This window comes from Heteronotia binoei, chromosome 8, assembly GCF_032191835.1.
Source record: "Heteronotia binoei isolate CCM8104 ecotype False Entrance Well chromosome 8, APGP_CSIRO_Hbin_v1, whole genome shotgun sequence".
NCBI lineage: Eukaryota > Metazoa > Chordata > Lepidosauria > Squamata > Gekkonidae > Heteronotia > Heteronotia binoei.
Window position 1 is genome coordinate 127,658,845 of NC_083230.1, and position 27,295 is coordinate 127,686,139.

Consider the following 27,295-nt stretch of genomic DNA (forward strand, 5'->3'; position numbering starts at 1 on the left):
GGGGTGGGGTCGGGTGCGGAAGGGCCCCCTGCGCTCCTCACTGTTGCATGGGGTCGGCGGCGTTGGTCTGCATCGGCCACGTTTCCGGGCCCGCCGGCTGCAGGGCCTGGAGCTGGACGTTCTGCTGAGTTTGCCAGAGCTGGTGCAACTCCTTGAACTGCTCGACCATCTTGTCTTTGAGATCCGGGTGCGAGATCTGCAGGCGGACGCTGTCGGCCGACCAGGACAGCTCCCCGAAGAACATTTCCAGGAGGAGGCGAGCGGCCACCGGAACCACCTGGAGGCGCAGAAGCGACAAGAGAGAATGACCCCCCCGGTCTTGTGTTTATCTTATCAAGTTATAGTTTATTCGATTAATATTCCGCCCTACCTGCCAAAGCAGGCTCAGGGTGGGTCGACGTTCCTTATCATAAAAGCAACATCAATATAAAATATTAAGCTAAAATAACGAACAAGTGCGAATTACAATACAATTGAATAAATAATTAGATAGATGATGGATGGATTCAGGGTTCATTTTGTAGCAGGAGCTCCTTTGCATATTAAGCCACAGATTAAATAAATTAAATAGATTAAGCCCAGATTAAATAAAAATGTCAGTTTGGTGTAGTGGTTAAGTGGGCAGGATCTTATCTGGGAGAACCGGGTTTGATTCTCCACTCCTCCACTTGCACCTGCTGGAATGGTCTTGGGTCAGCCAGAGCTCTGGCAGAGGTTAGAAGCATAGAATCATAGAGTTGGAAGGAACCTCCAGGGTCACCTAGTTCAACCCCCTGCACAATGCAGGAAACCCACAAATACCTACCCCAAATCCACAGGATCTTAATTGCTGTCAGATGGCCATCTAGCCTGTTTAAAAACCTCCGAGGAAGAAGAGCCCACCACCTCCCGAGGAAGCCTGTTCCACTGAGGAATCGCTCTAATGGTCCAGAAGTTCTTCCTAAGGTTGAGCCAGAAACTCTTTTGATTTAATTTCAACCCATTGGTTCTGGTCCTACCTTCCAGGGCCACAAAAAACAATTCCACACCATCCTCTAGATGACAGCCCTTCAAGTACTTGATTGTGATCCTCTCACCTCTCAGCCGCCTCCTCTCCAGGCTAAACATGCCCAGCTCCTTCAACCTTCCCTCATAGGACTTGGTCTCCAGACCCCTCACCATCTTTGTCGCCCTCCTCTGGACCCTCGGAACTTTCCTACCGAATTGCAGGATGTCCTTGAAAGGGCAGCTGCTGTGAGAGCCCTCTCCAGCCCCACCCACCTCACAGGGTGTCTGTTGTGGGGGAGGAAGGGAAAGGAGATTGTGAGCCGCTCTGAGACTCTTTGGAGTGGAGGGCGGGATATAAATCCAATATCTTCACCTACCTCACAGGGTGTCTGTTGAGGGGGAGGAAGGTAAAGGAGATTGTGAGCCGCTCTGAGACTCTTTGGAGTGGAGGGCGGGATATAAATCCAATATCTTCAGCTACCTCACAGGGTGTCTGTTGTGGGGGAGGAAGGGAAAGGAGATTCTGAGCCGCTCTGAGACTCTTTGGAGTGGAGGGCGGGATATAAATCCAATATCTTCACCTACCTCACAGGGTGTCTGTTGAGGGGGAGGAAGGTAAAGGAGATTGTGAGCCGCTCTGAGACTCTTTGGAGTGGAGGGCGGGATATAAATCCAATATCTTCACCTACAGAATAGGGTGTCTGTTCTGGGGGAGGAAGGGAAAGGAGATTGTGAGCCGCTCTGAGACTCTTCGGAGTGGAGGGCGGGATATAAATCCAATATCTTCATCTACCTCACAGGCTGTCTGTTGTGGGAGAGGAAAGTAAAGGAGATTGTGAGCCGCTCTGAGACTCTTCGGAGTGGAGGGCGGGATATAAATCCAATATCTTCATCTACCTCACAGGGTGTCTGTTGTGGGGGAGGAAGGGAAAGGAGATGGTGAGCCGCTCTGAGACTCTTCGGAGTGGAGGGCGGGATATAAATCCAATATCTTCATCTACCTCACAGGGTGTCTGTTGTGGGGGAGGAGGGGAAAGGAGATTGTGAGCCGCTCTGAAACTCTTCGGAGTGGAGGGCGAGATATAAATCCAATATCTTCATCTACCTCACAGGGTGTCTGTTGTGGGGGAGGAAGGGAAAGGAGATTGTGAGCCGCTCTGAGACCCTTCAGAGTGGAGGGCGGGATATAAATCCATTATCTTCTTCCTCTTCAAATAGGCAGCCGTGTTGGTCTGAAGCAGTAGAACAAAACAGGAGTCGATTGCACCTTGAAGACCAACTTAGTTTTATTCAGACCGTAAGCTGTCGTGTGCCTGCCCACTTCTTCAGACGAGGAATGAGGTACAGTAATCAGAGCCCCATATAGCTGGTGGCGTTTGGAATGCCAAGTGGTACAAAGTTAAAAACCAATAGCAGAATAGTAAAATTAACAAATTCAGAAAATTATATATGCCATTAAATGCCAACAATGCCCTTCAGTTCTCTACATAGGGCAAAGAGGGCAAACCCTCTGCCAAAGGATAAATGGACACAAATCTGACATCAGGAATTACAGAACTGAGAAACCTGTGGGGGAACACTTTAACCTTCCAAAGCATTCAGCGGGTGACCTCAAAGTAGCTGTTTTACTGCAAAGGAATTTCAAGAACAGAATGGAGAGAGAAATTGCTGAATTACAAATTATTATGAATCCTGGAACAAACACCTCCCCAGGACTGAACAGGGATATTGGTTTTTTATCTCATTACAGATGCTAAGCCCACTCTCAGGACTTCAAGAACAGAACGGAGAGGGGAACTGCTGAATTACAAACTATTATGAAACTGGGAACAAACGCCTCCCCAGGACTGAACAGAGATGGTGTTTCGTTTTTTTAATCTCATTACAGACGCTACACCCACTTTCACCAAGTAGGGCGATATATCCACAGTATTCCAAATGGATTTCTCTTTTAGGATAGTTTATCAGAATTGACATACTCAAACTAGGGATATTGGCTGTTTATCTCATTACATATATTAAACCCATCTTCTACTATATTTTAATGCATTTTTTCTTAATGGCAAACTAGAATGATGTATATATTTATGTTGCATGTTAAAAGGTAAATTAGTTGGACAGGAAAAACGTCTGGGAAAGGAATGCCTTCTTTTTGACCCAGGTTTATTAGCAATAGACTAATCAACAGGCATTCTCACATTCTGACATGTTACTGTTTTATGGTTTCCCACGCTGATGCAACCCAGAGCAAAGGTTTTCTGAATTTGTTAATTTTACTATTCTGTTACTGGATTTTAACTTTGCACCACTTTGCATTCCAAACCCCACCAGCTGTATGTGGCTCTGCTTACTGTACCTCATTCCTCGTCTGGAGACGTGTGCATGCACACGAAAGCTGACGTTCTGAATAAAACTAAGTTGGTCTTAAAGGTGCAATCGACTCCTATTTTGATTTAAAGATAGAAATGCCTTCTCCAAATAGAGTTGCCAAGTCCAATTAATGAAATATCTGGGGACTTTGGGGTGGAGCCGAGACTTTGGGGGTGGAGCCAGGAGCAAGGGTGCCACAAGCACAACTGAACTCCAAAGGGAGTTCTGGCCATCCCATTTCAAGGGACCAGACACCTTTTCAATGCCTTCCCTCCATTGGAAATAATGGAGGATAGGGGCACCTTCTTTTGGGGCTCATAGAATTGGACCCCCTGGTCCAATCTTTTTGAAACTTGGGGGGTATTTTGGGGAGAGGCACTGGATGCTATACGGAAAATTTGGGGCCTCTACCTCAAAAAACAGCCCCCCCGAGCCTCATGGATCAATTCTCCATTATATCCTATGGGAATCGGTCTCGATAGGGAATAATGGAGAGCCCAGCAGATATTTCCTTCCCCTCCGCTTTCTGATGACCCTGAAGCGAGGGGAGGGCCTCCACAAAGGGGAGATCTCCTGCCTGCCCCCACCTGGGGATTGGCAACCCTATCTCCAAGCCAGCTGAAGGGGTGGGGGGGGGGGGGTTGAGAGCTGCATGTGGCTCCCCGCAGTTTGGTAGTGGGAGGTCCTCTTTCAGATTTGTTAGAAGAAGAGGAGAGACTGGATTTATACTCTGGCCTTCGCTAACCAAAGGAGTCTCCGAGTGGCTTTCAAATCTCCTTTCCTTTCCCCTCCCCATAACAGACACCCTGTGAGCAGCATTCCCTCTAAGCTGCAGAGTCCTTGGAGCAAAAATCCAACTTTGCGAACTAGTGGCATTAAAGTGGTGACCTACTGCATAAATTAGTGTGCTCCGGGGTCATCCTTCCTGAGCTAAGACAAAAATGTGTGAGCTGAAGGCTAACTCAGTTTAGAGGGAACAGTGCCTGTGAGGCAGGTGGGGCTGAGAGAGCTCTCCCAGAAACTGCTCTCGAGAGGAACAGCTCTGCAAGAACTTGTAATAGAACGCGACAGCAAAACACAGTAAAAACAAGGCACAGCAAAGTAACTGAGTGGCAAAAAAACTTCCCAACCCTTAACAACTTTATAGCTATCAAAGATTTCAGGTTTTCACGGCTGGTAACATCATTAGGGTTTGTAGAGTCTTTCGGGATCTTTCGTCTGGAAGGAAAACTTTCTCCAGTAGAACACGGCACTTGATCCCGAAAGACTCTACAAACCCTAACTTTATAGCTCCTACAGCAAATTCAAACGCAATGAGATGCCTTCAAGATTATACTGTATTGCTTTGGAATTTGTTCTTAAGAGCTATGAACTTGAACGTGAAAAGTTGCTAAGGGTTGGGAAGTTTTTTGCCATTAACTCAGTCACTCTGCTCTGCCCTGCAAGAACTTGGGGCTGACCCAAGGTCACATCAGCAAGCGAATGTGGAGGGAGTGGAGAATCAAACCCAGTCCTCCCAGATAAGACTTCACACACTTAACCACTACACCAAACTGACTACCAAGAAGACGACGATGACTGCAGATTTATACCCCGCCCTTCTCCCTGAATCAGAGTCTCAGATCGGCTTACAGTCTTCTTTACCTTCCCCACCCCCCTCACAACAGACACCCTGTGAGGTGGATGGGGCTGAGAGAGCTCTGACAGAACCTGCCATTTCAAGGACAGCTCTGCGAGAGAAATGGCTGACCCAAGGCCATTCTAGCAGCTGCAAGTGGAGGAGTGGAGAATCAAACCCGGTTCTCCCAGATAAGAGTCTGCACACTTCACCACTACACCAAACTGACTACCAAGAGAGAAACCGGCGACAATGTCGGGCCTCCCTCCCCCCAGCACACCCACCTGGACCGTGATCAGCTTCTTCTCTCTGGGTTTGTGGTCTGGCCATTCTTCTCCAAAGCAGAAGAAGATCTCGTAGGGCGGGGGGACGGGGCTCTGGCCCTTCAGGAACTTGATGAGGTCTGCAGGGGATGGGAGAGGGAGTGGCAGACACTGAAGAGAGGCAAGGGAAATCGCAGGCTGCATTCACTCACATGGGCCCAAAAGAAAATGGCCAATAACGCAGGTGCCATCAGGAGGTCCACCAGTGTGGCCAGGACACTAGAAGCCCCACTGTTCCCCCCCCCACCATGTTGGGTCAGGCCAATGGCCCATCCAGTCCAACACTCTGTGTCACATAAGAACATAAGAGAAGCCATGTTGGATCAGGCCAATGGCCCATCCAGTCCAAAACTCTGAGTCACATAAGAACATAAGAGAAGCCCTGTTGGATCAGGCCAATGGCCCCTCCAGTCCAACACTCTGTGTCACATAAGAACAGAAGAGAAGCCCTGTTGGATCAGGCCAGTGGCCCATCCAGTCCAACACTCTGTGTCACATAAGAACATAAGAGAAGCCATGTTGGATCAGGCCAATGGCCCATCCAGTCCAACACTCTGGGTCACATAAGAACACAAGAGAAGCCATGTTGGATCAGGTCAATGGCCCATCCAGTCCAACACTTTGTGTCACATAAGAACAGAAGAGAAACTATGTTGGATCAGGCCAGTGGCCCATCCAGTCCAACACTCTGTGTCACAGAAGAAGAGAAGAGAAGCCATGTTGGATCAGGCCAATGGCCCATCCAGTCCAACACTCTGTGTCACATAAGAACAGAAGAGAAGCCATGTTGGGTCAGGCCAATGGCCCATCCAGTCCAACACTCTGTGTCACAGAAGAACAGAAGAGAAGCCATGTTGGATCAGGCCAATGGCCCATCCAGTCCAACACTCTGTGTCACATAAGAACAGAAGAGAAGCCATGTTGGATCAGGCCAGTGGCCCATCCAGTCCAACACTCTGTGTCTCATAAGAACAGAAGAGAAGCCATGTTGGATCAGGCCAGTGGCCCATCCAGTCCAACACTCTGTGTCACATAAGAACAGAAGAGAAGCCATGTTGGATCAGGCCAGTGGCCCATCCAGTCCAACACTGTGTCACAGAAGAACAGAAGAGAAGCCATGTTGGATCAGGCCAATGGCCCATCCAGCTCAACACTCTGTGTCACAGAAGAACATGAGAAAAGCCATGTTGGATCAGGCCAATGGCCCATCCAGTCCAATACTCTGAGTCACATAAGAACATAAGAGAAGCCATGTTGGATCAGGCCAATGGCCCATCCAGTCCAACACTCTGAGTCACATAAGAACATAAGAGAAGCCATGTTGGATCAGGCCAATGGCCCATCCAGTCCAACACTCTGGGTCACGTAAGAACACAAGAGAAGCCATGTTGGATCAAGCCAATGGCCCATCCAGTCCAACACTCTGTGTCACATAAGAACAGAAGAGAAGCCATGTTGGATCAGGCCAGTGGCCCATCCAGTCCAACACTCTGTGTCACAGAAGAACAGAAGAGAAGCCATGTTGGATCAGGCCAATGGCCCATCCAGCTCAACGCTCTGTGTCACATAAAAACATAAGAGAAGCCATGTTGGATCAGGCCAGTGGCCCATCCAGTCCAACACTCTGTGTCACATAAGAGGAGCCATGTTGGATCAGGCCAGTGGCCCATCCAGTCCAACATTCTGTGTCACATAAGAGGAGCCATCTTGGATCAGGCCAATGGCCCATCCAGTCCAACACTCTGTGTCACAGTGGCCAAAAAACCCAGGTGCCATCAGGAGCTCCACCAGTGGGGCCAGGACACTAGAAGCCCTCCCACTGTTGCCCCTCCAAGCACCTTGAATCAAACTTTGTTAGTCTTGAAGAGACCCCTGGACTCCCAACTTTTTCCCCAACCAGGAGTTGACAGCGTTAGTTGGAGGAGAGAATTCTAGCTGGGAACCTCCGATGGAGAAGAAAGGGCGAAACTCCCTTCTCACCATTGAGGAAGGTCTCCAAGCTGAAGAGCTTGATTTTGGTTTCGCGCTCGATGGGGTTGGGGCCAGTCAGCTCCCCCGCGCAGGGCCCCGTCCAGAAGACCTTGCACTGGCAGAGCCGCTTGGCGTAGATGTTCTGGCCTTCCAGCTCCAGGAGGAGGCCCCGATCCAAGACGTCCAGCAGCTGGTTGGTGTAGAAGCGCTGCTTCTCGTTGGGCACCCCCTCCGTGCTGGGGAAGCGCACCTGCTCTAGCGTCACAGGCCCGAAGAGCGCCTCCTGCTCTTGAGTGGGCTCCAGGTTGCTGTAGAAGAGACGGCAGCCGTGGGGGTTGCTGACGGTCAGGTTCCCGACCGAGCGGCTGCGGTACTGGAACTTGATCTCCAGGTCCGTCACTGGGGAAGAAGAAGACCGGGAGAGGGGCTTTCAATGGCGCGGTGAACCTCAAGAGACATCCCCCCTCATGCCTGCTTCCTTTGGCAGGCCTACCTCGAGAGCTGGCAAAGTGGCAGAGTCCCTGGTTCAAGTTTTGCCGCTCAGCAACTTTATAAGAGGAGCCATCTTGGATCAGGCCAATGGCCCATCCAGTCCAACACTCTGTGTCACATAAGAACATAAGAGGAGCCATGTTGGATCAGGCCAGTGGCCCATCCAGTCCAACACTCTGTGTCACATAAGAACATACGAGAAGCCCTGTTGGATCAGGCCAATGGCCCATCCAGTCCAACACTCTGTGTCACATAAGAACATAAGAGGAGCCATGTTGGATCAGGCCAATGGCCCATCCAGTCCAACACTCTGTGTCACAGAAGAGGAGCCATCTTGGATGAGGCCAATGGCCCATCCAGGGTCACATAAAAACATAATGTGTCACATAAAAACATAAGAGAAGCCATGTTGGATCAGGCCAGTGGGACTCTTTCACCCACATTGTGTGGCACTCGAAGCCCCCGCACGCCAACTTGGAGAAGACATTTCTCTCTTTATATCACTTCTCCGGTGGCTTAGAAAAGGCATTCGAAGTTGCTTTCTTTCAACCTCTCCCTCTCTCCTCCTTCCTCCCATTTATTTGCCTGCTTGCCTTCCTGCCTCCCTCCCTTCCTTTCCGTCTTGCGCCTCTGAAACATCTGACGTTCATGTCTTGTGGCTCTCAAACATCTGAGTTTTATTATAGGTGGCTCTAACGTTAAGCAAGTTTCGCCGCCCCTGATTTAAACTCTCACGATCAGCCACGCCTGAAAGATGGAGCTGGCACAGGGGTCCTCAACATTTTTGAGCCCCTGGGGCACCTCTGGAATTCTGAAATGGCGTGACAGGTGCACTCACAAGATGGCTGCCACAAATTGGCTGCTAAAGGAGGCAAAGCCGAACACAAAATGGCCGCCACAATTTACCTTCAGGGAACAGAGTGTACTATAAGCAACCGAAGAGATCACTGTGCTGAAACCAGAAATAATTTAAATATATATTTTTGTATTAATTGAATAAATATGGTATATTTTTAAAATGTTTTATGCGGATTGAATTTCTGAGGTGATACAGATGAAATAAATGATAGTGAGGCAGAGATTTCGTGTCTGTAGGCTTTGTGATTGATTAGGCTTGCCAGTCTCCAGGTAGGCAAATCGTAAACTACGGTGTATTGATTAGCAAACACTAGAAAAAAAACACTGCGTTTCTATGTTGCAAATAAATGCTCGAGCAATTTCTTTCATAACGTTGCAATTACATTATCATCACCGCAAACCAAAATTCGTTAAATGTCCATACAAAAAATCAAACCATTATTTCACACCGCTCTTGTAAGGTAGTACTTTCAAAAGCAGAATGTTATTTCACATCACTCTTGTAAGGCAGTCCTTTACAGCCCACTGTCTCAGTTCTCCTTTGTTCGAAAGACGTAGACAGCACCACGCTGGTATGTGATTCCTCCTATGGGTAGCAGACCGAAGTCTGACAAGTGCGGCAGCTGCACAGCTCCTAGGTTCAGTTCTGTGTTTCGTGCAAGCTGCAAAGTAACATTGTACGGTAATGAGTGAGCCATTGCCTTTAGAATGGGTTCCAAAGCTAAAAGAAAAGCGGCCAGTGGAAGGTGAACGAAACACAGAACTGAACCTAGGAGTGATGTGAAATAAAATTTTGATTTTTCTACGGACATTTAATGAATTTTGGCTTGCGGTGATGATAACATAATGGCATCATTATGAAAGAAATTGCTTAAGCATTTATTTGCAACATAGAAACGCAGTGGTTTATTTCCAGTGTTTGCTAATCCTTGGATGGGGGCAGGGGACCCCCCGATTTGGAGGCCCTCCCCCCGCTTCAGGGTCATCAGAAAGCAGGGGGAGGGGAGGGAAATGTCTGCTGGGCACTCCATTATTCTTTATGGAGACCAATTCCCATAGGGTATAATGGAGAAATGATCTCCGGGTATCTGGGGCTCTCTGGGGGGGGCTGTTTTTGGAGAGAGAGGCACCACATTTGCAGTATAATATCTGGTGCCTCTCCTCAAACCCACCCCCCCCCCCAAGTTTCAAAACGATTGGACCAGGGGGTCCAATTCTATGAGCCCCAAAAGAAGGTGCCCCTATCCTTCATTATTTCCAATGGAGGGAAGGCATTTAAAAGGTGTGCGGTCCCTTTAAATGTGATAGCCAGAACTCCCTTTGGAGCTCAGTTGTGCTCAGCCTTGCTCCTGCCTCCACCCCCGAAGGCTCCTGGCTCCACCCTCAAAATTCCCAGATATTTCTTGAATTTGACCTGGCAACCCTACACAGGCTCCAAAAGGTTGTGGATCCCTGGCCTAGGAGAACCAGCTAAACAGGAATATTCCCTTGAGGAAGCCGTGACTCAAAGCAGCTCAAAAAATCTTCACATCCCAGGGGTGTCAAACATGTGGCTTGGAGGCCGAATGAGGCCCCCAAAGGGTTCCTATCAGGCCCCCAAGCAACTGGCTGTCATCTGCTTCCTTCTCCCTCTTGCTTCCTTCTGCATAACAGCTTGCTTTGCAAGGCTTGCTCAATCGCACAGAACAGCTGCAGAGCAAAAGCTGTTTTCTCCATTGGCTGAGGCTCCTCCCTTGGGGAGGAAGGGAGAAAGGCAAAGCTTGTTTTTCCAGGCTCCCTCAATCACACAGCAGAGATACTGAACCAAGTCTCTTTCCTTCCGGGGGTGGAATTCTAGTGGGAGCACCTTTGCATATTAGGTCACACCCCCTTGATGTAGCCAATCCTCCAGGAGCTTACAGTAGACCTTGAAATGAGCCCTGTAAGATCTTGAGGATTGGCTATGTCAGGGATGTATAGCCTAATATGAAAGGGAGCTCCTGCTAGAATTCCGCTCCTGCTTCCTTCTGTTGGCTGAGACTCCTCCCCCCATCCCCTGGGGAAGGAAGGAAAGCGCCAGAGCTTCCTTTGCCCAGTTCCCTGGATCCCAGGGGAGAAATATAAAGAAAGCACCTTTAAGACCAACGAGTGCTAACGTTTTAAACATGTTTTAAGCTTTTTAAAAAATTAATTGCGTTTGTCTGGGTCCTTTATAAAGTTTATATCTCTGCTTACCTAATCTTAAATAGAGTACCCAAGGCCCGGCCCGACATAACCCGGCCCAACCTGACTGGTCCTGCCCAACAACGTCTCATTTGTGTCAGATCAGGCCCTCATAACAAATGAATTCGACATCCCTGTATTGGCTGCTGTGATCCTGCCAGCCTCACCGTTTGGGGGAAAACTGTGCCAGTTTGGTGTAGTGGTTAAGTGTGCGGACTCTTATCTGGGAGAACCGGGTTTGATTCCTCACTCCTCCGCTTGCAGCTGCTGGAATGTCCTTGGGCCAGCCAGAGCTCTCTTATCAGGGAGAACCGGGTTTGCTTCCTCACTCCTCCGCTTGCAGCTGCTGGAATGGCCTTGGGTCAGCCAGAGCTCCCTTATCTGGGAGAACCGGGTTGGATTCCCCACTCCTCCACTTGGAGCTGCTGGAATGGCCTTGGGTCAGCCAGAGCTCTCTTATGTGGGAGAACCGGGTTGGATTCCCCACTCCTCCACTTGCAGCTGCTGGAATGGCCTTGGGTCAGCCAGAGCTCTCTTATCTGGGAGAACCGGGTTTGTTTCCCCACTCCTCCACTTGCACCTGCTGGAATGGCCTTGGGTCAGCCATAGCTCTCTTATCTGGGAGAACCGGGTTTGATTCCCCACTCTTCCACTTGCACCTGCTGGAATGGCCTTGGTCAGCCAGAGCTCTCTTATCTGGGAGAACCGGGTTTGATTCCCTACTCCTCCACCTGAACCTGCTGGAATGGCCTTGGGTCAGCCAGAGCTCCTTGAAGGGGCAGCTGCTGTGAGAGCCCTCTCCAGCCCCACCCACCTCACAGGGTGTCTGTTGTGGGGGGAGGAAGGTAAAGGAGATTGTGAGCCACTCTGAGACTCTTCGGAGTGGAGGGCGGGATATAAATCCAATATCTTCATCTACCACACAGGGTGTCTGTTGTGGGGGAAAGAGGGAAAGGAGATTGTGAGCCGCTCTGAGACTCTTCGGAGTGGAGGGCGGGATATAAATCCAGTATTTTCATCTACCTCACCGGGGGTCTGTTGTGGGTGTGGAAGGTAAAGGAGATTGTGAGCCGCTCTGAGACTCTTCGGAGTGGAGGGCGGGATATAAATCCAATATCATCATCATCATCATCATCATCATCATCTTCTTCTTCTTCTTCTTCTTCTTCTTCTTCTTCTTCTTCTTCTTCTTCTTCTTCTTCTTCTTCTTCTTCTTCTTCTTCTTCTTCTTCTTCTTCTTCTTCTTCTTCTTCTTCTTCTTCTTCTTCTTCTACGCCTACAACTTGAGAACACCCTCTGTCCTATCCATTCTGCCCTCCCTGAGACCGAATTCCATAGGGCATGGTGGAGAATTGATCCATGGGTATCTGGGGCTCGGGTGGGGGGGCTGTTTTTTGAGGTAGAGTGAGGTGGCCAACGGTAGCTCTCCAGATGTTTTTTGCCTACAACTCTCATCAGTCCCAGCCAGCATGGCCAATGGCTGGGGCTGATGGGAGTTGTAGGCAAAAAAAAACATCTGGAGAGCTACCGCTGGCCACCCCTGAGGAAGAGGCACCAAATTTGCAGCATAGCATCGGATGCCTCTCCTCAAAGCGCCCTCCAAGTTTCCAAAAGTTTCAAAACAGCTGCTACTGAGGTGTGGCAAAGCGCCTGGTGGCTGCCTGCCCGCCCGCTCTCCTAATCCAGGGATTGTTATGCAGCAACGCCTCCTATTCAGGGGACAAGGGAGATGGGGAGGAGGAGGGGGCAGTTAGAAAGGTTCAAGAGCTGCGCTCCTGTGAGCTCCTGCTGAATTCCAAGCCTGCAAGCGGGGCTGTTTTGTAGAAAAACATTTGCCTATAAGGCCACACCCCCCAAGGCTAAACCAGCCAGAACCCTGTTCCGGTGTCTTCCTGCTCAAAAAAAGCCCTGCTTACAATCTTCCTTGCTAGGACCAGGCAGAGTGAGAAACAACATAAAATGAAGAAGAAGAAGAAGAAGAAGAAGAAGAAGAAGAAGAAGAAGAAGAAGAAGGAGGAGGAGGAGGAGGAGGAGGAGGAGGAGGAGGAGGAGGAGGAGGAGGTAGATGAAGATATTGGATTTATATCCCGCCCTCCACTCCGAAGAGTCTCAGAGCGGCTCACAATCTCCTTTCCCTTCCTCCCCCACAACAGACACCATGTGAGGTAGATGAAGATATTGGATTTATATCCCGCCCTCCACTCTGAAGAGTCTCAGAGCGGCTCACAATCTCCTTTACCTTCCTCCCCCACAACAGACACCCTGTGAGGTGGGTGGGGCTGGAGAGGGCTCTCACAGCAGCTGCCCTTTCAAGGACAACCTCTGCCAGAGCTATGGCTGACCCAAGGCCATTCCAGCAGGTGCAAGTGGAGGAGTGGGGAATCAAACCTGGTTCTCCCAGATAAGAGTCTGCACACTTAACCACTACACCAAACTGGCTCTAAAATTAGGGTTGCCAAGTCTGCTGTATTTCGCAGCGGGGGATTTTCGCACACGCGACGCAAGGACGTCGCCCGCAAGTGACGTCATCGCACCGGCGACGTCCCCACGCGGCAGATCTAGGCATTTTAGGGGGAAACTCTATGGTTTTTCCCGGACGCTCCAGCCATTTGGGAGGGAGAAACTCTATGGGACCTATTGTACCATAGAGTTTTCCATCCCCAATGGCTAGAGCGTCCGGGGAAACCACAGAGTTTTCCTGGAAATGCCTAGAGCGCCCGTGCGGGTAAATTGTCGGGCGATGACGTCACTTCCGGGTGACATCATTGCGCCGGCGATGTAGCCCCTGCGCAGACCGGGGGCTTGGCAGCTCTACATAAAACACACGCAAACCACACATGGAACAGATATCTCATAAATAGCCTTACGTGGCAGCATATGGGGGCTGATCAGCAAGTCGGGGATCCAGTGCTCCGCGGAGGCTATGGCACAGACCGCCTGGGGCAGGGCCTCCGCGGCCCCGGGGATGAGAGGGGCCAGCGGCATCCTGCTGGCTGTTTCGGCGAAGTTTGGTGCGGCCGACTCCCCTCCGGCTGCAAAGGCCGAGGGCGGGCCGACGGAAGGAGGTGGAGGAGACACGCCCGGGACTTCCTGGGGCCCCAAGTGCGGGAAAGGCCCGTTGGCGCAAGAGTGGCGGTATGGGATTTCTTGCTTCAGCCATGGGTACGGGGGCCGCGGCTCCACGACGTGTCCGGAATCTGCAGAGAGGAGAGTCAAACAGGCATGATTGTGGACCGGGAAGACGACCTCCCTCTCCAAGCCCGCCTCCCACAACCTCGAGCACAACTGACAAAAGCCACTTTGGTGTAGTGGTTAAGTGTGTGGACTCTTATCTGGGAGAACCGGGTTTGATTCCCCACTCCTCCACTTGCAGCTGCTGGAATGGCCTTGGGTCAGCCAGAGCTCTCTTATCTGGGAGAACCGGGTTTGATCCCCCACTCCTCCATTTGCAGCTGCTGGAATGGCCTTGGGTCAGCCAGAGCTCTCACAGAGCTGTCCTGGAAAGAGTAGCTTCTGTCAGAGCTCTCTCAGCCCGACCCACCTCACAGGGTGTCTGTTTGGACGGGGGGGGGGGGAAGGTACAGGAGATTGTGACCGCTCTGAGACTGAGATTCAGAGTATAGGGCGGGATATAAATCCAATATTGACTTCTTAGAGAGCCAGTTTTGTATAGTGGTTAAGTGCATGGATTCTTATCTGGGAAAACAGAGTTTGACTCCCCACACCTCCACTTGCAGCTGCTGGAATGGCTTTGGGTCAGCCAGAGCTCTCTTATCTGGGAGAACCGGGTTTGATTCTCCACTCCGCCATTTGCAGCTGCTGGAATGGCCTTGGGTCAGCCAGAGCTCTCTTATCTGGGAGCACCGGGTTTGATTCCCCACTCCTCCATTTGCAGCTGCTGGAATGGCCTTGGGTCAGCCAGAGCTCTCATAGAGCTGTCCTGGAAAGAGTAGCTTCTGTCAGAGCTCTCTCAGCCCCACCCACCTCACAGAGTGTCTGTTTGGACGGGGGGGGGAGGTACAGGAGATTGTGACCGCTCTGAGACTGAGATTCAGAGTATAGGGCGGGATATAAATCCAATATTGACTTCTTAGAGAGCCAGTTTTGTATAGTGGTTAAGTGCATGGATTCTTATCTGGGAAAACAGAGTTTGACTCCCCACACCTCCACTTGCAGCTGCTGGAATGGCTTTGGGTCAGCCATAGATCTCACAGAGTTGTCCTTGAAAGGGCAGCTTCTGGCAGAGCTCTCTCAGCCCCACCCATCTCACAGGGTGTTTGTTGGGGGGTGGGAGGTAAAGGAGATTGTGACCGCTCTGAGACTCATATGGCTACCCTTGTGCCGGACCCGGAAACTGCAGTTGGTGCAGAACGCTGCTGCCCGGCTGTTATTAGGGCTCCCAAGACGGGAGCACATTCAGCCGGGGCTCCGGGATCTGCACTGGCTGCCAGTAATATTCCGAGTCCGGTACAAGGTGTTGGTTATTACCTTTAAAGCCCTATATGGCCTAGGACCTGTCTACCTTAGGGACCGTCTTTCCCCACACGTTCCCCAGAGAGTACTACGCTCGGGTTCACAAAACCTGTTGATAGTCCCCGGGCCAAAGCCACTTTGGTGTAGTGGTTAAGTGTGTGGACTCTTATCTGGGAGAACCGGGTTGGATTCCCCCCTCCTCCACTTGCACCTGCTGGAATCGCCTTGGGTCAGCCAGAGCTCTCTTATCTGGGAGAACCGGGTTTGATTCCCCACTCCTCCACTTGCAGCTGCCGGAAGGCCCTTGGGTCAGCCAGAGCTCTCGCAGGAGTTGTCCTTGAAAGGGCAGCTTCTGGGAGAGCTCTCTCAGCCCCACCCACCTCCCAGGGTGTCTGTTGTGGGGGGGGAGAAGAAGATAAAGGAGATTGTGAGCCACTCTGAGATTCAGAGTGAAGGGCGGGGTATAAATCCAATATCATCATCACAAAAAAAGAAGAGAGCAGCAGAGGCTTGTCGAGTTGTCGCTCCAGATGAACGCATTTCGCAAGTGCTGGTGTAGCCGCTGCGATCCCCAGCTTGGCAGCGTGCAGGTAGACGGCACCTGTTCAAAGCCGGGGTGCAGAGATGGGCTGGCTGGCTGCCCATTATCACATGTCCCAAATTAGCATTCCTCTTAAGCAAATTCAGCACCTGAATGGGCTTTTCAGCGTTAAGCCTCAAGCCTAAAGGAGTCTCAGCTTCCGTGATCGGACAAGACCAGGCGAGCCTGGACCATGCAGGTCAAGGCGTGAGATAATTAATGTGGTTAACATGTTAAATAACTGACTCTATTTTCTAGCACACCTATCAAAAGAAGAAGACGACTTGCAGATTTATACCCTGCCCTTCTCTCTGAATCAGAGACTCAGAGCGGCTTACAATCTCCTATGTCTTCTCCCACGACAACAGACACCCTGTGAGGTGGGCGGGGCTGGGAGAGCTCTAACAGCAGCTGTCCTTTAAAGGACAACCTCTGCCAGAGCTATGTTTGACCCAAGACCACTTCAGAAGTTGCAAGTGGAGGAGTGGGGAATCAAACCCGGTTCTCCCAGATAAGAGAGCTCTGGCTGACACAAGGCCTTTCCAGCAGCTGCAAGTGGAGGAGTGCAGAATCAAACCCGGTTCTCCTAGATAAGAGAGCTCTGGCTGATCCAAGGCCATTCCAGCAGGTGCAAGTGGAGGAGGGGGGAATCAAACCCGGTTCTCCCAGATAAGAGAGCTATGGCTGACCCAAGGCCATTCTAGCAGCTGCAAGTGGAGGAGTGGGGAAGCAAACCTGGTTCTCCCAGATAAGAGAGCTCTGGCTGACCCAAGGCCATTCCAGCAGCTGCAAGTGGAGGAGGGGGAATCAAACCCGGTTCTCCCAGATTAGAGAGCTCTGGCTGACCCAAGGCCATTCCAGCAGCTGCAAGTGGAGGAGTGCAGAATCATACCCGGTTCTCCTGGATAAGAGAGCTTTGGCTGACCCAAGGCCATTCCAGGAGGTGCAAGTGGAGGTGTGAGGAATCAAACCCGGTTCTCCCAGATAAGAGAGCTATGGCTGACCCAAGGCCATTCCAGCAGCTGCAAGTGGAAGAGGGGGAATCAAACCCGGTTCTGCCAGATAAGAGAGCTCTGGCTGACCCAAGGCCATTCCAGCAGCTGCAAGTGGAGGAGGGGGAATCATACCCGGTTCTGCCAGATAAGAGAGCTCTGGTTGACCCAAGGCCATTCCAGCAGGTGCAAGTGGAGGAGTGGGGAATCAAATCTGGTTCTCCCAGATAAGAGAGGTCTGGCTGACCCAAGGCCATTCTAGCAGCTGCAAGTGGAGGAGGGGGAATCAAACCCGGTTCTCCCAGATAAGAGAGCTCTGATTGACCCAAGGCCATTCCAGCAGGTGCAAGTGGGGAGTGGGGAATCAAATCTGGTTCTCCCAGATAAGAGAGGTCTGGCTGACCCAAGGCCATTCTAGCAGCTGTAAGTGGAGGAGGGGGGAATCAAACCCGGTTCTCCCAGATAAGAGAGCTCTGGCTGAGCCAAGGCCATTCCTGCAGCTGCAAGTGGAGGAGGGGGGAATCAAACCCGGTTCTCCCAGATAAGAGAGCTCTGGCTGACCCAAGGCCATTCCAGCAGCTGCAAGTGGAAGAGGGGGAATCAAACCCGGTTCTGCCAGATAAGAGAGCTCTGGCTGACCCAAGGCCATTCCAGCAGCTGCAAGTGGAGGAGGGGGAATCATACCCGGTTCTGCCAGATAAGAGAGCTCTGGTTGACCCAAGGCCATTCCAGCAGGTGCAAGTGGAGGAGTGGGGAATCAAATCTGGTTCTCCCAGATAAGAGAGGTCTGGCTGACCCAAGGCCATTCCAGCAGCTGCAAGTGGAGGAGGGGGAATCAAACCCGGTTCTCCCAGATAAGAGAGCTCTGATTGACCCAAGGCCATTCCAGCAGGTGCAAGTGGAGGAGTGGGGAATCAAATCTGGTTCTCCCAGATAAGAGAGGTCTGGCTGACCCAAGGCCATTCTAGCAGCTGTAAGTGGAGGAGGGGGGAATCAAACCCGGTTCTCCCAGATAAGAGAGCTCTGGCTGAGCCAAGGCCATTCCAGCAGCTGCAAGTGGAGGAGTGGGGAATCAAACCCGGTTCTCCCAGATAAGAGAGCTCTTGCTGACCCAAGGCCATTCCAGCAGCTGCAAGTGGAGGAGTGGGGAATCAAACCCGGTTCTCCCAGATAAGAGAGCTCTTGCTGACCCAAGGCCATTCCAGCAGCTGCAAGTGGAGGAGTGGGGAATCAAACCCGGTTCTCCCAGATAAGAGAGCTCTTGCTGACCCAAGGCCATTCCAGCAGCTGCAAGTGGAGGAGTGGGGAATCAAACCCGGTTCTCCCAGATAAGAGAGCTCTGGCTGAGCCAAGGCCATTCCAGCAGATGCAAGTGGAAGAGTGGGATCCAACCCGGTTCTCCCAGATCATTTGACTGAACTCGGAAGGATGGAAGGCTGAGTCCACCTTGGGCCGGCTACCTGAATCCAACTTTTGCCGTAATCGAACTCAGTTCATGTACAGAGAGTTCAGACCACAGTACTGCAGTACTGCTGCTTTACCACTCTGTGCCACGGGGCCGCTAACAAAATAAAAGCCAATAAAATATTTTTCGGTTATTTACTTGGTTCAGTTTATGCAAACCCCCAGTGACCAGCGTGCCAAATAATCCATCCGTCCCAAATATTTGAGTCCCAATATTATACCGATATTGGGATTCAGGAATATTGGGAAATACCGATATTTTTCAGGGTCAGTATACTATTTTTTTTTTTGTGCACCCACCTAGATTTCACTTCTACCTTCACACTGCTTCTTTGGCGCAGGGCTTAGAGCAATTTCCATTGTGGGGAAGGCAAGGGCAAACCACCCTGTAAAAAGTCTGCCGTGAAAACGTTGTGAAAGCAACATCACCCCAGAGTCGGAAACGATTGGTGCTTGCACAGGGAACCTTTTCTTTAAAGAGCCCCGTGGCGCACAGTGTGAAAGCTGCAGTACTGCAGTCCTAAGCTCTGCTCACGACCTGAGTTCGATCCCTGGCGGAAGCTGGGTTTTCAGGTAAGAACATAAGAGAAGCCATGTTAGATCAGGCCAATGGCCCATCCAGTCCAACATTCTGTGTCACACAGCGGCCAAGTATATATATACACACACACACACACACACACACTGTGGCTAATAGCCACTGATGGACCTCTGCTCCATATTTTTATCTAAACCCCTCTTGAAGGTGGCCATGCTTGTGGCCGCCACCACCTCCCGTGGCAGTGAATTCCGTGGTAGCCGGCTCCAGGTTGACTCAGCCTTCCATCTTTCCGAGGTCGGTCAAAGGAGTCCCCAGCTTGCTGGGGGGAAGGTGTAAAAGACTGGGGAAGGCAAGGGCAAACCACCCCGTCAAAAGTCTGCCGTGAAAACGTTGTGAAAGCAACGTCACCCCAGAGTCAGAAACGACTGGTGCTTGCACAGGGGACTACCTTTACCTTTTTAGCTCTTCTCAGTCCAAATTTCTGGAGCATCTCTAGAGGGGGGAAGGTGCAGAGGGACATGGAACCCCCCCCCCTCTCAGAAAAACACAGGATAGCAAGTCCCCCTTGTCTCTTCCTGTTCCACAGTCACCGTCTCCTCCCTGCCCTCCAGCAAAACCTACCTGCAATATTCAGCGTTGGCATCATCTTCTGTAACTGCAAATCAAGTAACTGGTGTTAGTAACTAGCAGGCAGGAGGACCTCTGGCTGGAACAGGGTTGCCAAGTCCAATTCAAGGAATATCTGGGGACTTTGGGGGTGAAGCCAGGAGACATTGGGGGCGGAGCCAGGAGCAAGGGTGCGACAAGCAGAATTGAACTCCAAGGGAGTTCTGGCCATCACATTGAAAGGGACTGCACACCTTTTAAGGTGCCTTCCTTCCATAGGAAATAATGAAGGATAGGGGCACCTTCTTTTGGGGTTCACAGAATTGGACCCCCTGGTCCAATCGTTTTGAAACTGGGGGAGAGGCACTAGATACTATACTGAAAATTTGGTGCCTCTGCCTCAAAATACAGCTCCCCCAGAGCCCCCGAAACCTCCAGATCAATTCCCCGTTATACCCTATGAGAATCCATCTCCACATAGGGAATAATTAAGTGCTCAGCAGACGTTTCCCTCCCCCCCCCCGTTTCTGGCGACTCTGAAGCGAGGGATTGGCCTCTCTACTCACGAGTTGCTGCCAACTTCTTCCAAGTAACACAGACACCCCATCCCAAGAGGAAGCCTTTCAATCGGAGACTGAAGCCTCCGGAGGTGCAAAGGCACATGGTCCTCTGGGGGCGGGGCTTCCCCCCACCGGCCAGCTGACGGGGGGCGGGAAGGAGCCTTCGAAAGCGGAAGAACCCCCGCTGGGACCTGTGGATTGGCAAGCCTAAACTGGAACCTGTCACTTTTTGAGTGTTTTTAAACTAGCCCCTCCCCCCGGAACTGCCAGTATTTGTTCATTACATATTTAATCGAGAACCTTGACAAAGTTTCTGACGCATCCTGCACTCCTCTTTTCTCTCCATGGTCTCACCTTCTTTAAAGCTTAATTGCAATGAAAACACTCTTGCCTATCAGTACCTCAGGGCATTAATACGTTTCCTCGCTTCCGTCTCTGCCCAGCTTCATTTTCCCTTAAGGCATTCATGAGTCTATTGCAATACCACTGTTGCAGCCACTGAGACTGGACTACTGCAGTGTGCTTTACTTGGGGCTACCCTTGAAGAGTGTCCCGAAGCGGCAGTTTTAAGAGGGGAGGGACGGTGGCTCAGTGGTAGAGCATCTGTTTGGGAAGCAGAAGGTCCCAGGTTCAATCCCCGGCATCTCCAACTCAAAAGGGTCCAGGCAAGTAGGCGTGAAAAACCTCAGCTTGAGACCCTGGAGAGCAGGGGAGGGACGGTGGCTCAGTGGTAGAGCACCTGCTTGGTAAGCAGAAGGTCCCAGGTTCAATCCCCGGCATCTCCAACTCAAAAGGGTCCAGGCAAGTAGGCGTGAAAAACCTCAGCTTGAGACCCTGGAGAGCAGGGGAGGGGACTGTGGCTCAGTAGTAGAGCACCTGCTTGGTAAGCAGAAGGTCCCAGGTTCAATCCCCGGCATCTCCAACTCAAAAGGGTCCAGGCAAGTAGGCATGAGAAACCTCCGCTTGAGACCCTGGAGAGCAGGGGAGGGATGGTGGCTCAGTGGTAGAGCCTCTGCTTGGTAAGCAGAAGGTCCCAGGTTCAATCCCCGGCATCTCCAAAAAGGGTCCAGGCAAGTAGGCGTGAAAATCCTCATCTTGAGACCCTGGAGAGCCGCTGCCAGTCTGAGAAGACAATACTGACTTTGATGGACCGAGGGTCTGATTCAGTATAAGGCAGCTTCATATGTTCATATGTTCAATGCTGTGGGTAGACTGCTGGTCAGGGTCAGCTACTAGAAGCAACCCCGCCCCCCCGCCAATACTGCAGCAATTACACTGGCTACTCTCTAGAGGGGCTGCTGGGAAACACTAATCTAATTACTTAAGCGTAAACAAGTGGGGGGGGGGGTCAGGGGACCGGGGTCCCCTTCTATTTGATACTGGGATCCTGTTTACAAACAGCAAGACCGATTTCGCATGAGGCTCGTTCCGGGTGGAGAGCCCTTTTGCTTAGGGTTGCCAATTCAAGAAATATCTGGGGACTTTGGGGGTCGAGCCAGGAGACTTTGGGGGTGGAGTCAGGAGACATTAAGGGTGGAGCCAAGATCAAGGCTATGACAAGCATAATTGAACTCCAAAGGGAGTTCTGGCCATCACATTTAAAGGGACGACACACCTTTTCAATTCCTTCCTTCCATAGGAAATAATGGATAGGGGCACCTTCTTTTGGGGCTCATAGAATTGGACCCCCTGGTCCAATCTTTTTGGAACTCGGTGGGTATTTTGGGGAGAGGCACTAGATGCTATACTGAAAATTTGGTGCCTCTACCCCAAAAAAGCAGCCCCCCTGAGCCAGATACCCGTGGATCAATTCTCCATGATTTTCTATGGGAATAAATTTCCATAGGGAATAACAGAGTTCCCAGCAGACATTTCCTCCCACCCCCGCTTTCTGATGACCCTGAAGCGGGGGGGAGGGCCTTCAAACTGGGGGATCCCCTGCCCCCACCTGGGGATTGGCAACCCTACTTTTGCTCCCGGCGTTTCTCTCTGTTTTACACAAGCTGCTCCGGAGCTGTGAGTTGGTGCGCAGCTTTCCTGTGGCAAGCAAGATCCTCTTACAAGCGGTTTCTGCTTGCAGCAGAAAAGCGGCGAGCCAACTCTCAGCTCCGGGGCAGCTTGTGTGAAAACCGAGAGAAGCGCCGGGGGGGCAAAAGGGCTCTTCACTTGGAACGAGCCTTAGTGCAAAGTCCTGGAACGCTGCATTAAAAGCACGTGCTTCAACATTTTGCTGGACCCTCAGACCTGTTGGAGTTGCTCTGTTCACACCACGGCAAGGAACCCCAAGATTTCTCCCAGCAGATAAACTAATTAGCAAGCTGGTGAGTCACCAACACTCACCTCTTCCTCCTCTTCACCTCCGGCCTGCTCATCTCCAGCAAAGGACTCTGAAAGACAGAGCAGGAAACCGTCAGCTTCTTGGGCACAGAAATGGCCCAGACCAAGGGAACTGTAGGGCTGCAAGCTACTAACAAGAAGACAACATTGGATTTATATTCCCCCCTCTACTCCGAATCTCAGAGCGGCTCACACAATCTCCTTTATCTTCCTCCCTCACAACAGACACCCTGTGAGGTGGGTGGGGCTGAGAGAGCTCTGACGGAAGCTGCCCTTTCAAGGACAACCTCTGCCAGAGTAGGTGTGGCCAGATGGGGGTTTTGCCCGCAAGGCTTCCGATTGGCTGTGGAGATTTTCAAAAAGCGGCGGCTGGGTGACAGCAGCTGAGTGGCTGAAGGTAAGCTGAAAACACCAAATATCTCCCTTGTAGAATGAAAACAATGTACTGAATATCTCCAACACATAAAGAACAATGTGCTAAATATCTCCAACACATAAGTCATACACAAAACACTAGTATTACGTATGAGAAAAATTCAAAACACACACACACTGTTGCCAATAAGCACAATCCAGCATAACACAAACCAAACCACCAAATTCCATTGCCGTTCCAGGCTTCCAAGGAATATGTAAAGACTTATACAAGACTCAAAGGTGATAAAAATATTTTCTCCAACTGTGCATAAAGTGTGTTCTCGACGGAATTTCGATCGTTAACGCTTCCCTTTTCCATTAATATCTTTGTCAAGAGATGCACGTATGAATAACGAAAAGCCTTTACTCTGTGGCTCTCTAAACCATGTCAGCTTCAAAAATATTTATTCTAATATTGCTTATCTCTGGAGCCTTACAGCCTCTGTAATAGTCATGACTACTGGCCCAGCATAACGTATGTACCACTGAGTCGTGAATATTACAATATTTTTGAAGCTGCCGTATAGTTTAAAGAGCCTCAGAGCAAAGGCTTTTCGTTATTCATATGTGCATCTCTTGACAAAGATATCAACCGAAAAGGGAAACGTAACGATCGAAATTCCGTCGAGAACATACTTTATGCACAGTTGGAGAATATATTTTTATCAGCTTTGAGTATTGTATACGTCTTTATATATTCTGGTTGTTTAGTCTTTCTCCCCGTCCCTGTTTTTTTCATTGAAGGTAAGCTGAGGCAGCCATTTTGTGGCTGGCTCCTCCTCCTGTGGCGGCCATCGAAATAGAGGGGCACCAAAGAAGAGGTACAAGGACTCCTTGAAGAAACCCCTTGGCACCTGTCGCATCAACCATCACCAGTGGTCTGACCTAGCCTCAGATCGCAAAGCATGGAGGCACACCATCCACCAGGCTGTCTCTTCTTTGAGAACGCACGCATAGCTGGTCTTGAGGACAAAAGGAGATCGAGGAAGAATCGCACTGCTACAGCACCAACCCCAAATCAGACTTTTCCCTGCAGCCACTGTGGCCGGACCTGCCTGTCCCGCATTGGTCTTGTCAGCCACCAGCGAGCCTGCAGCAGACGTGGACTATTGCACCCTTCTTAAATCTTCGTTCGTGAAGTCAAGCCGAGAGAGAGAGTCTTTCTCCCCGTCCTGTATTTTTTCATTGAAGGTAAGCTGAGGCAGCCATTTTGTGGCTGGCTCCTCCTCCTGTGGCAGCCATTTTTGCAGAAATTTAAATAAATACAGAAGTTTAAATCAATCAAGTTTAAATACACAGATCGATAAAGCTGTTGTCCAGCTTGGATACAAGCTTCATATTTTGCTGCCCACACGGGAAAAAAGGAGGATCGTAAAAAGCGGTCAGAAGGGGAGACCCCGAAAAGAGAGAGGGACCCGGAATCGAGACTCCACGGGCCAGCTGGTACCTCCATTGGGCTGTGGCACATCGGAAACCTCGTAGATCTTGTACGGCTGCATGGGCGTCTCCTTGGTCCCATCGTAGATGAGGTTAAACTCCCGGCTCTTGTTGAGGGCGCAGCGTAAGTTGGCTTTCCACTTGGCGGGATCCGGTTCGTCTACCCCTTCATTGTACTTGCCGGTCTCTTTCGCCCAGGCCTGCCAACAGTGGAGATCCTAATTATAGGCCACCTGCTATATATACCAACCCTCACTATACCTCTTGGATGGCTCCTCCCATCCCCCAATCCCACCCTCCCAGGCTCCACCCCTTAAATCTCAAGGGATTTCCCAACCAGACTGCCGCTCCCTCCCAACTTTTGGGAAGGGGTGGCTATTCCAAGGCAGTTTTCCCCTCCCACTCTTCCCCTGGCCTAAGATGCGCCAGACAATGAGCAATGCAGAGAGTAGATCACAAAGACAAAAGCAAAAGTATACAAAGAAGAAGCACTGCAAGAGAGCTGGTTTGGTGTACTGGTTAAGTGTGCAGACTCTTATCTGGGAGGTTTGATTCCCCCCTCCTCCACTTGCAGCTTCTGAAATGGCCTTGGGTCAACCAGAGCTCTCTTATCTGGGAGAACCGGTTTGATTCCCCACTCCTCCACTTGCAGTGCTGGAATGGCCTTGGGTCAGCCAGAGCTCTCGCAGGAGTTGTCCTTGAAAAGGCAGTTTTTGTCAGCGCTCTCTCTCAGTCCCACCCACCTCCCAGGGTGTCTGTTGTGGGGAAGAAGATAAAGGAGATTGTGAGTCGCTCTGAGATTCAGAGCATAGGGCAGGGTATAAATCCGATATCTTCTTCTTCTATAAGTGATTTGACAGCCCTGTATACACACACAGTGTGGGGGAGCTGTGGAACTGTGGTCTTACTGTTCAGTTAAGAACCCCCCAGAAGCCTCTGGGAAAATCAGCATCCACAAACCAATTCAGAAGGGATGACGTTTTTGGTTTCTGACTGGGAGAAACTCCAGTTTGGTGTAGTGGTTAATTGTGCGGACTCTTATCTGGGAGAACCGGGTGTGATTCCCCACTCCTCCACTTGCAGCAGCTACTGGAATGGGCCTTGGGTCAGCCAGAGCTCTCTTATCTGGGAGAACCAGGTTTGATTCCCCCCTCATCCACTTGCAGCTGCTGGAATGGCCTTGGGTCAGCCAGAGCTCTCTTATCTGGGAGATTTGATTCCCCACTCCTCCACTTGCAGCTGCTGGAATGGCCTTGGGTCAGCCAGAGCTCTCTTATCTGGGAGAACCGGGTTTGATTCCCACTCCTCCACTTGCACCTGCTGGAATGGCCTTGGGTCAGTCACAGCTCTCTTATCTGGGAGAACTGGGTTTGATTCCCCACTCCTCCACTTGCAGCTGCTGGAATGGCCTTGGGTCAGCCATAGCTCTCTTATCTGGGAGAACCGGGTTTAATTTCCCACTCCTCCACTTGCAGCTGCTGGAATGGCCTTGGGTCAGTCATAGCTCTCGCAGCGTTGTCCTTGAAAGGGCAGCTTCTGGGAGAGCTCTCTCAGCCCCACCTCCCTCAGAGGGTGTCTGTTGTGGGGGGTGGGGGGGGGAAGGTAAAGGAGATTGTAGGCCAATCTGAGTCTCTGAGATTTCTGTCCCAAGGGAATGTTGTAAATGTATGTCTTCGTTGACTGTTGGGATTTCTAACCATCCCGTGCCTGAGGAAATTACTGAAACAGGAAGTGAAAGTTAACGGTCCTGTTGCTGGGCTTAAGGAGAACGGACTATCTAGTGTGCATTCCTGTGAACCACATCCAAGGGAGGAGCCTCATCCAATGGAGAAAACAGAGGTTTTGCTCTGTAGCTCCTGTGCGATTGAGCAAGTCTGGCCAAGCAAGCTGTGATGCAGAAGGAAGCAAGAGAGAGGGAGAAGGAAGCAGACGACAGTCAGTTGGAACTATTCCGCATATATGGAATGAATCTGATACTGTATTACATGTTATCTTAAATTGTATGCTGTTCCACTTTACGTTATTGAAATTGTGGAGACTTTAGTTTAGTATATTCTAATTCCGGGGTGTCAAGCTCCTTTGTTATGAGGGCTGGCTCTGACACAAATGAGACCTTGCTGGCCCAAGCCATGTTGGGCCGGGCTGTAGGTGTACCTATTTAAGATTAGGTAGCAGAAATATAAACTTTATAAAGGACACAGATAAACACAATTAAAGATTTTTTTAAAAAAAACCTTAAAATAAAACATGCTTAAAACATTAGCACCTGTTGGTCTTAAAGGTGCTTTCTTTGTATCTCTCCCATGGGATCCAGGGAACTGGGCAAAGGAAGCTCTGCCTCTTTCCTTCCTTCCCCAGGCGACTGGGACAGAGGGAGTCTCAGCCAATAGAAGGCTTGGCTCAGTAGCTCGGCTGTGCAATTGAGAGAGCCTGGCAAAGCAAGCTCTCCCTCCCTCCCCAAGGGAGGAGCCTCAGCCAATGGAGTAAACAGAGGTTTTGCTCTGTAGCTCCTGTGCGATTGAGCAAGCCTGGCCAAGCAAGCCGTGATGCAGAAGCAAGAGAGAGGGAGAAGGAAGCAGATGACTGCCAATTGCTCGGGGGCCTGATAGGAGCCTTCCGGGGGCCTGATTTGGCCCCTGGGCCACATGTTTGACACCCTTGTTCGAATTCACATTAATTTTGGCCACAGTAGCCTTTTTTCGGGTCAGTGGTTGTCTTAACTTTTTGTGACCTCTTTCCTGCTATTGGATGCTCACAGGATACAGCCAGTGCATGCCTCCTCCCCCCACCCCGGACCTCACAGACCTTAAAAATGGTGTTCTCGTCTTCTTGGGTGGGGATGTGCCTTGTGGCGTGGCGCCACGGAATGCAGAACTGCTTGCGTTCCGGCTCCACCCAACGAAGTCCCGGGTACTGCCCGCTGTTCACCTGCGCCACCAGCCAGGGCTTCAGACGGATGCGGCGGGGTTGGGAGCTCATGGTGACGTGGCCGGTTGCCGGACCCCAACCTGGAAGGAGAAGGGGGGAAGCGTCAAGGGGGCACAGAACAGAAAGATGAACCCACGAG

The 27,295-nt window shown here is 50.8% G+C and overlaps 1 protein-coding gene across 1 annotated transcript; it reads right to left on the reverse strand.

Moving 5' to 3' along the window:
• Nucleotides 1-27,227, reverse strand: IRF5 (interferon regulatory factor 5). The gene is made up of 8 exons (XM_060246035.1): nt 27,034-27,227; nt 24,239-24,428; nt 22,378-22,424; nt 19,493-19,526; nt 13,689-14,018; nt 7,279-7,668; nt 5,260-5,378; nt 1-277 (listed from the first exon to the last, which is right to left on the reverse strand). Exons 1-8 carry the CDS (start codon nt 27,205-27,207, stop codon nt 38-40), a joined length of 1,524 nt encoding a protein of 507 aa, XP_060102018.1. The 5' UTR covers nt 27,208-27,227; the 3' UTR covers nt 1-37.
• Nucleotides 27,228-27,295: the final 68 nt, after the last annotated feature.

Excerpts from the sequence above, each read along its gene's own strand:
- IRF5 (XM_060246035.1), bottom strand. The coding sequence starts at position 27,207 with ATGAGCTCCCAACCCCGCCGCATCCGTCTGAAGCCCTGGCTGGTGGCG. Across the intron at positions 24,429-27,033 it reads ACGAGAACACCATTTTTAAG|GCCTGGGCGAAAGAGACCGG; the intron begins GTCTGTGAGGTC and ends CACTGTTGGCAG. Across the intron at positions 19,527-22,377 it reads GAGGTGAAGAGGAGGAAGAG|TTACAGAAGATGATGCCAAC; the intron begins GTGAGTGTTGGT and ends CTTGATTTGCAG.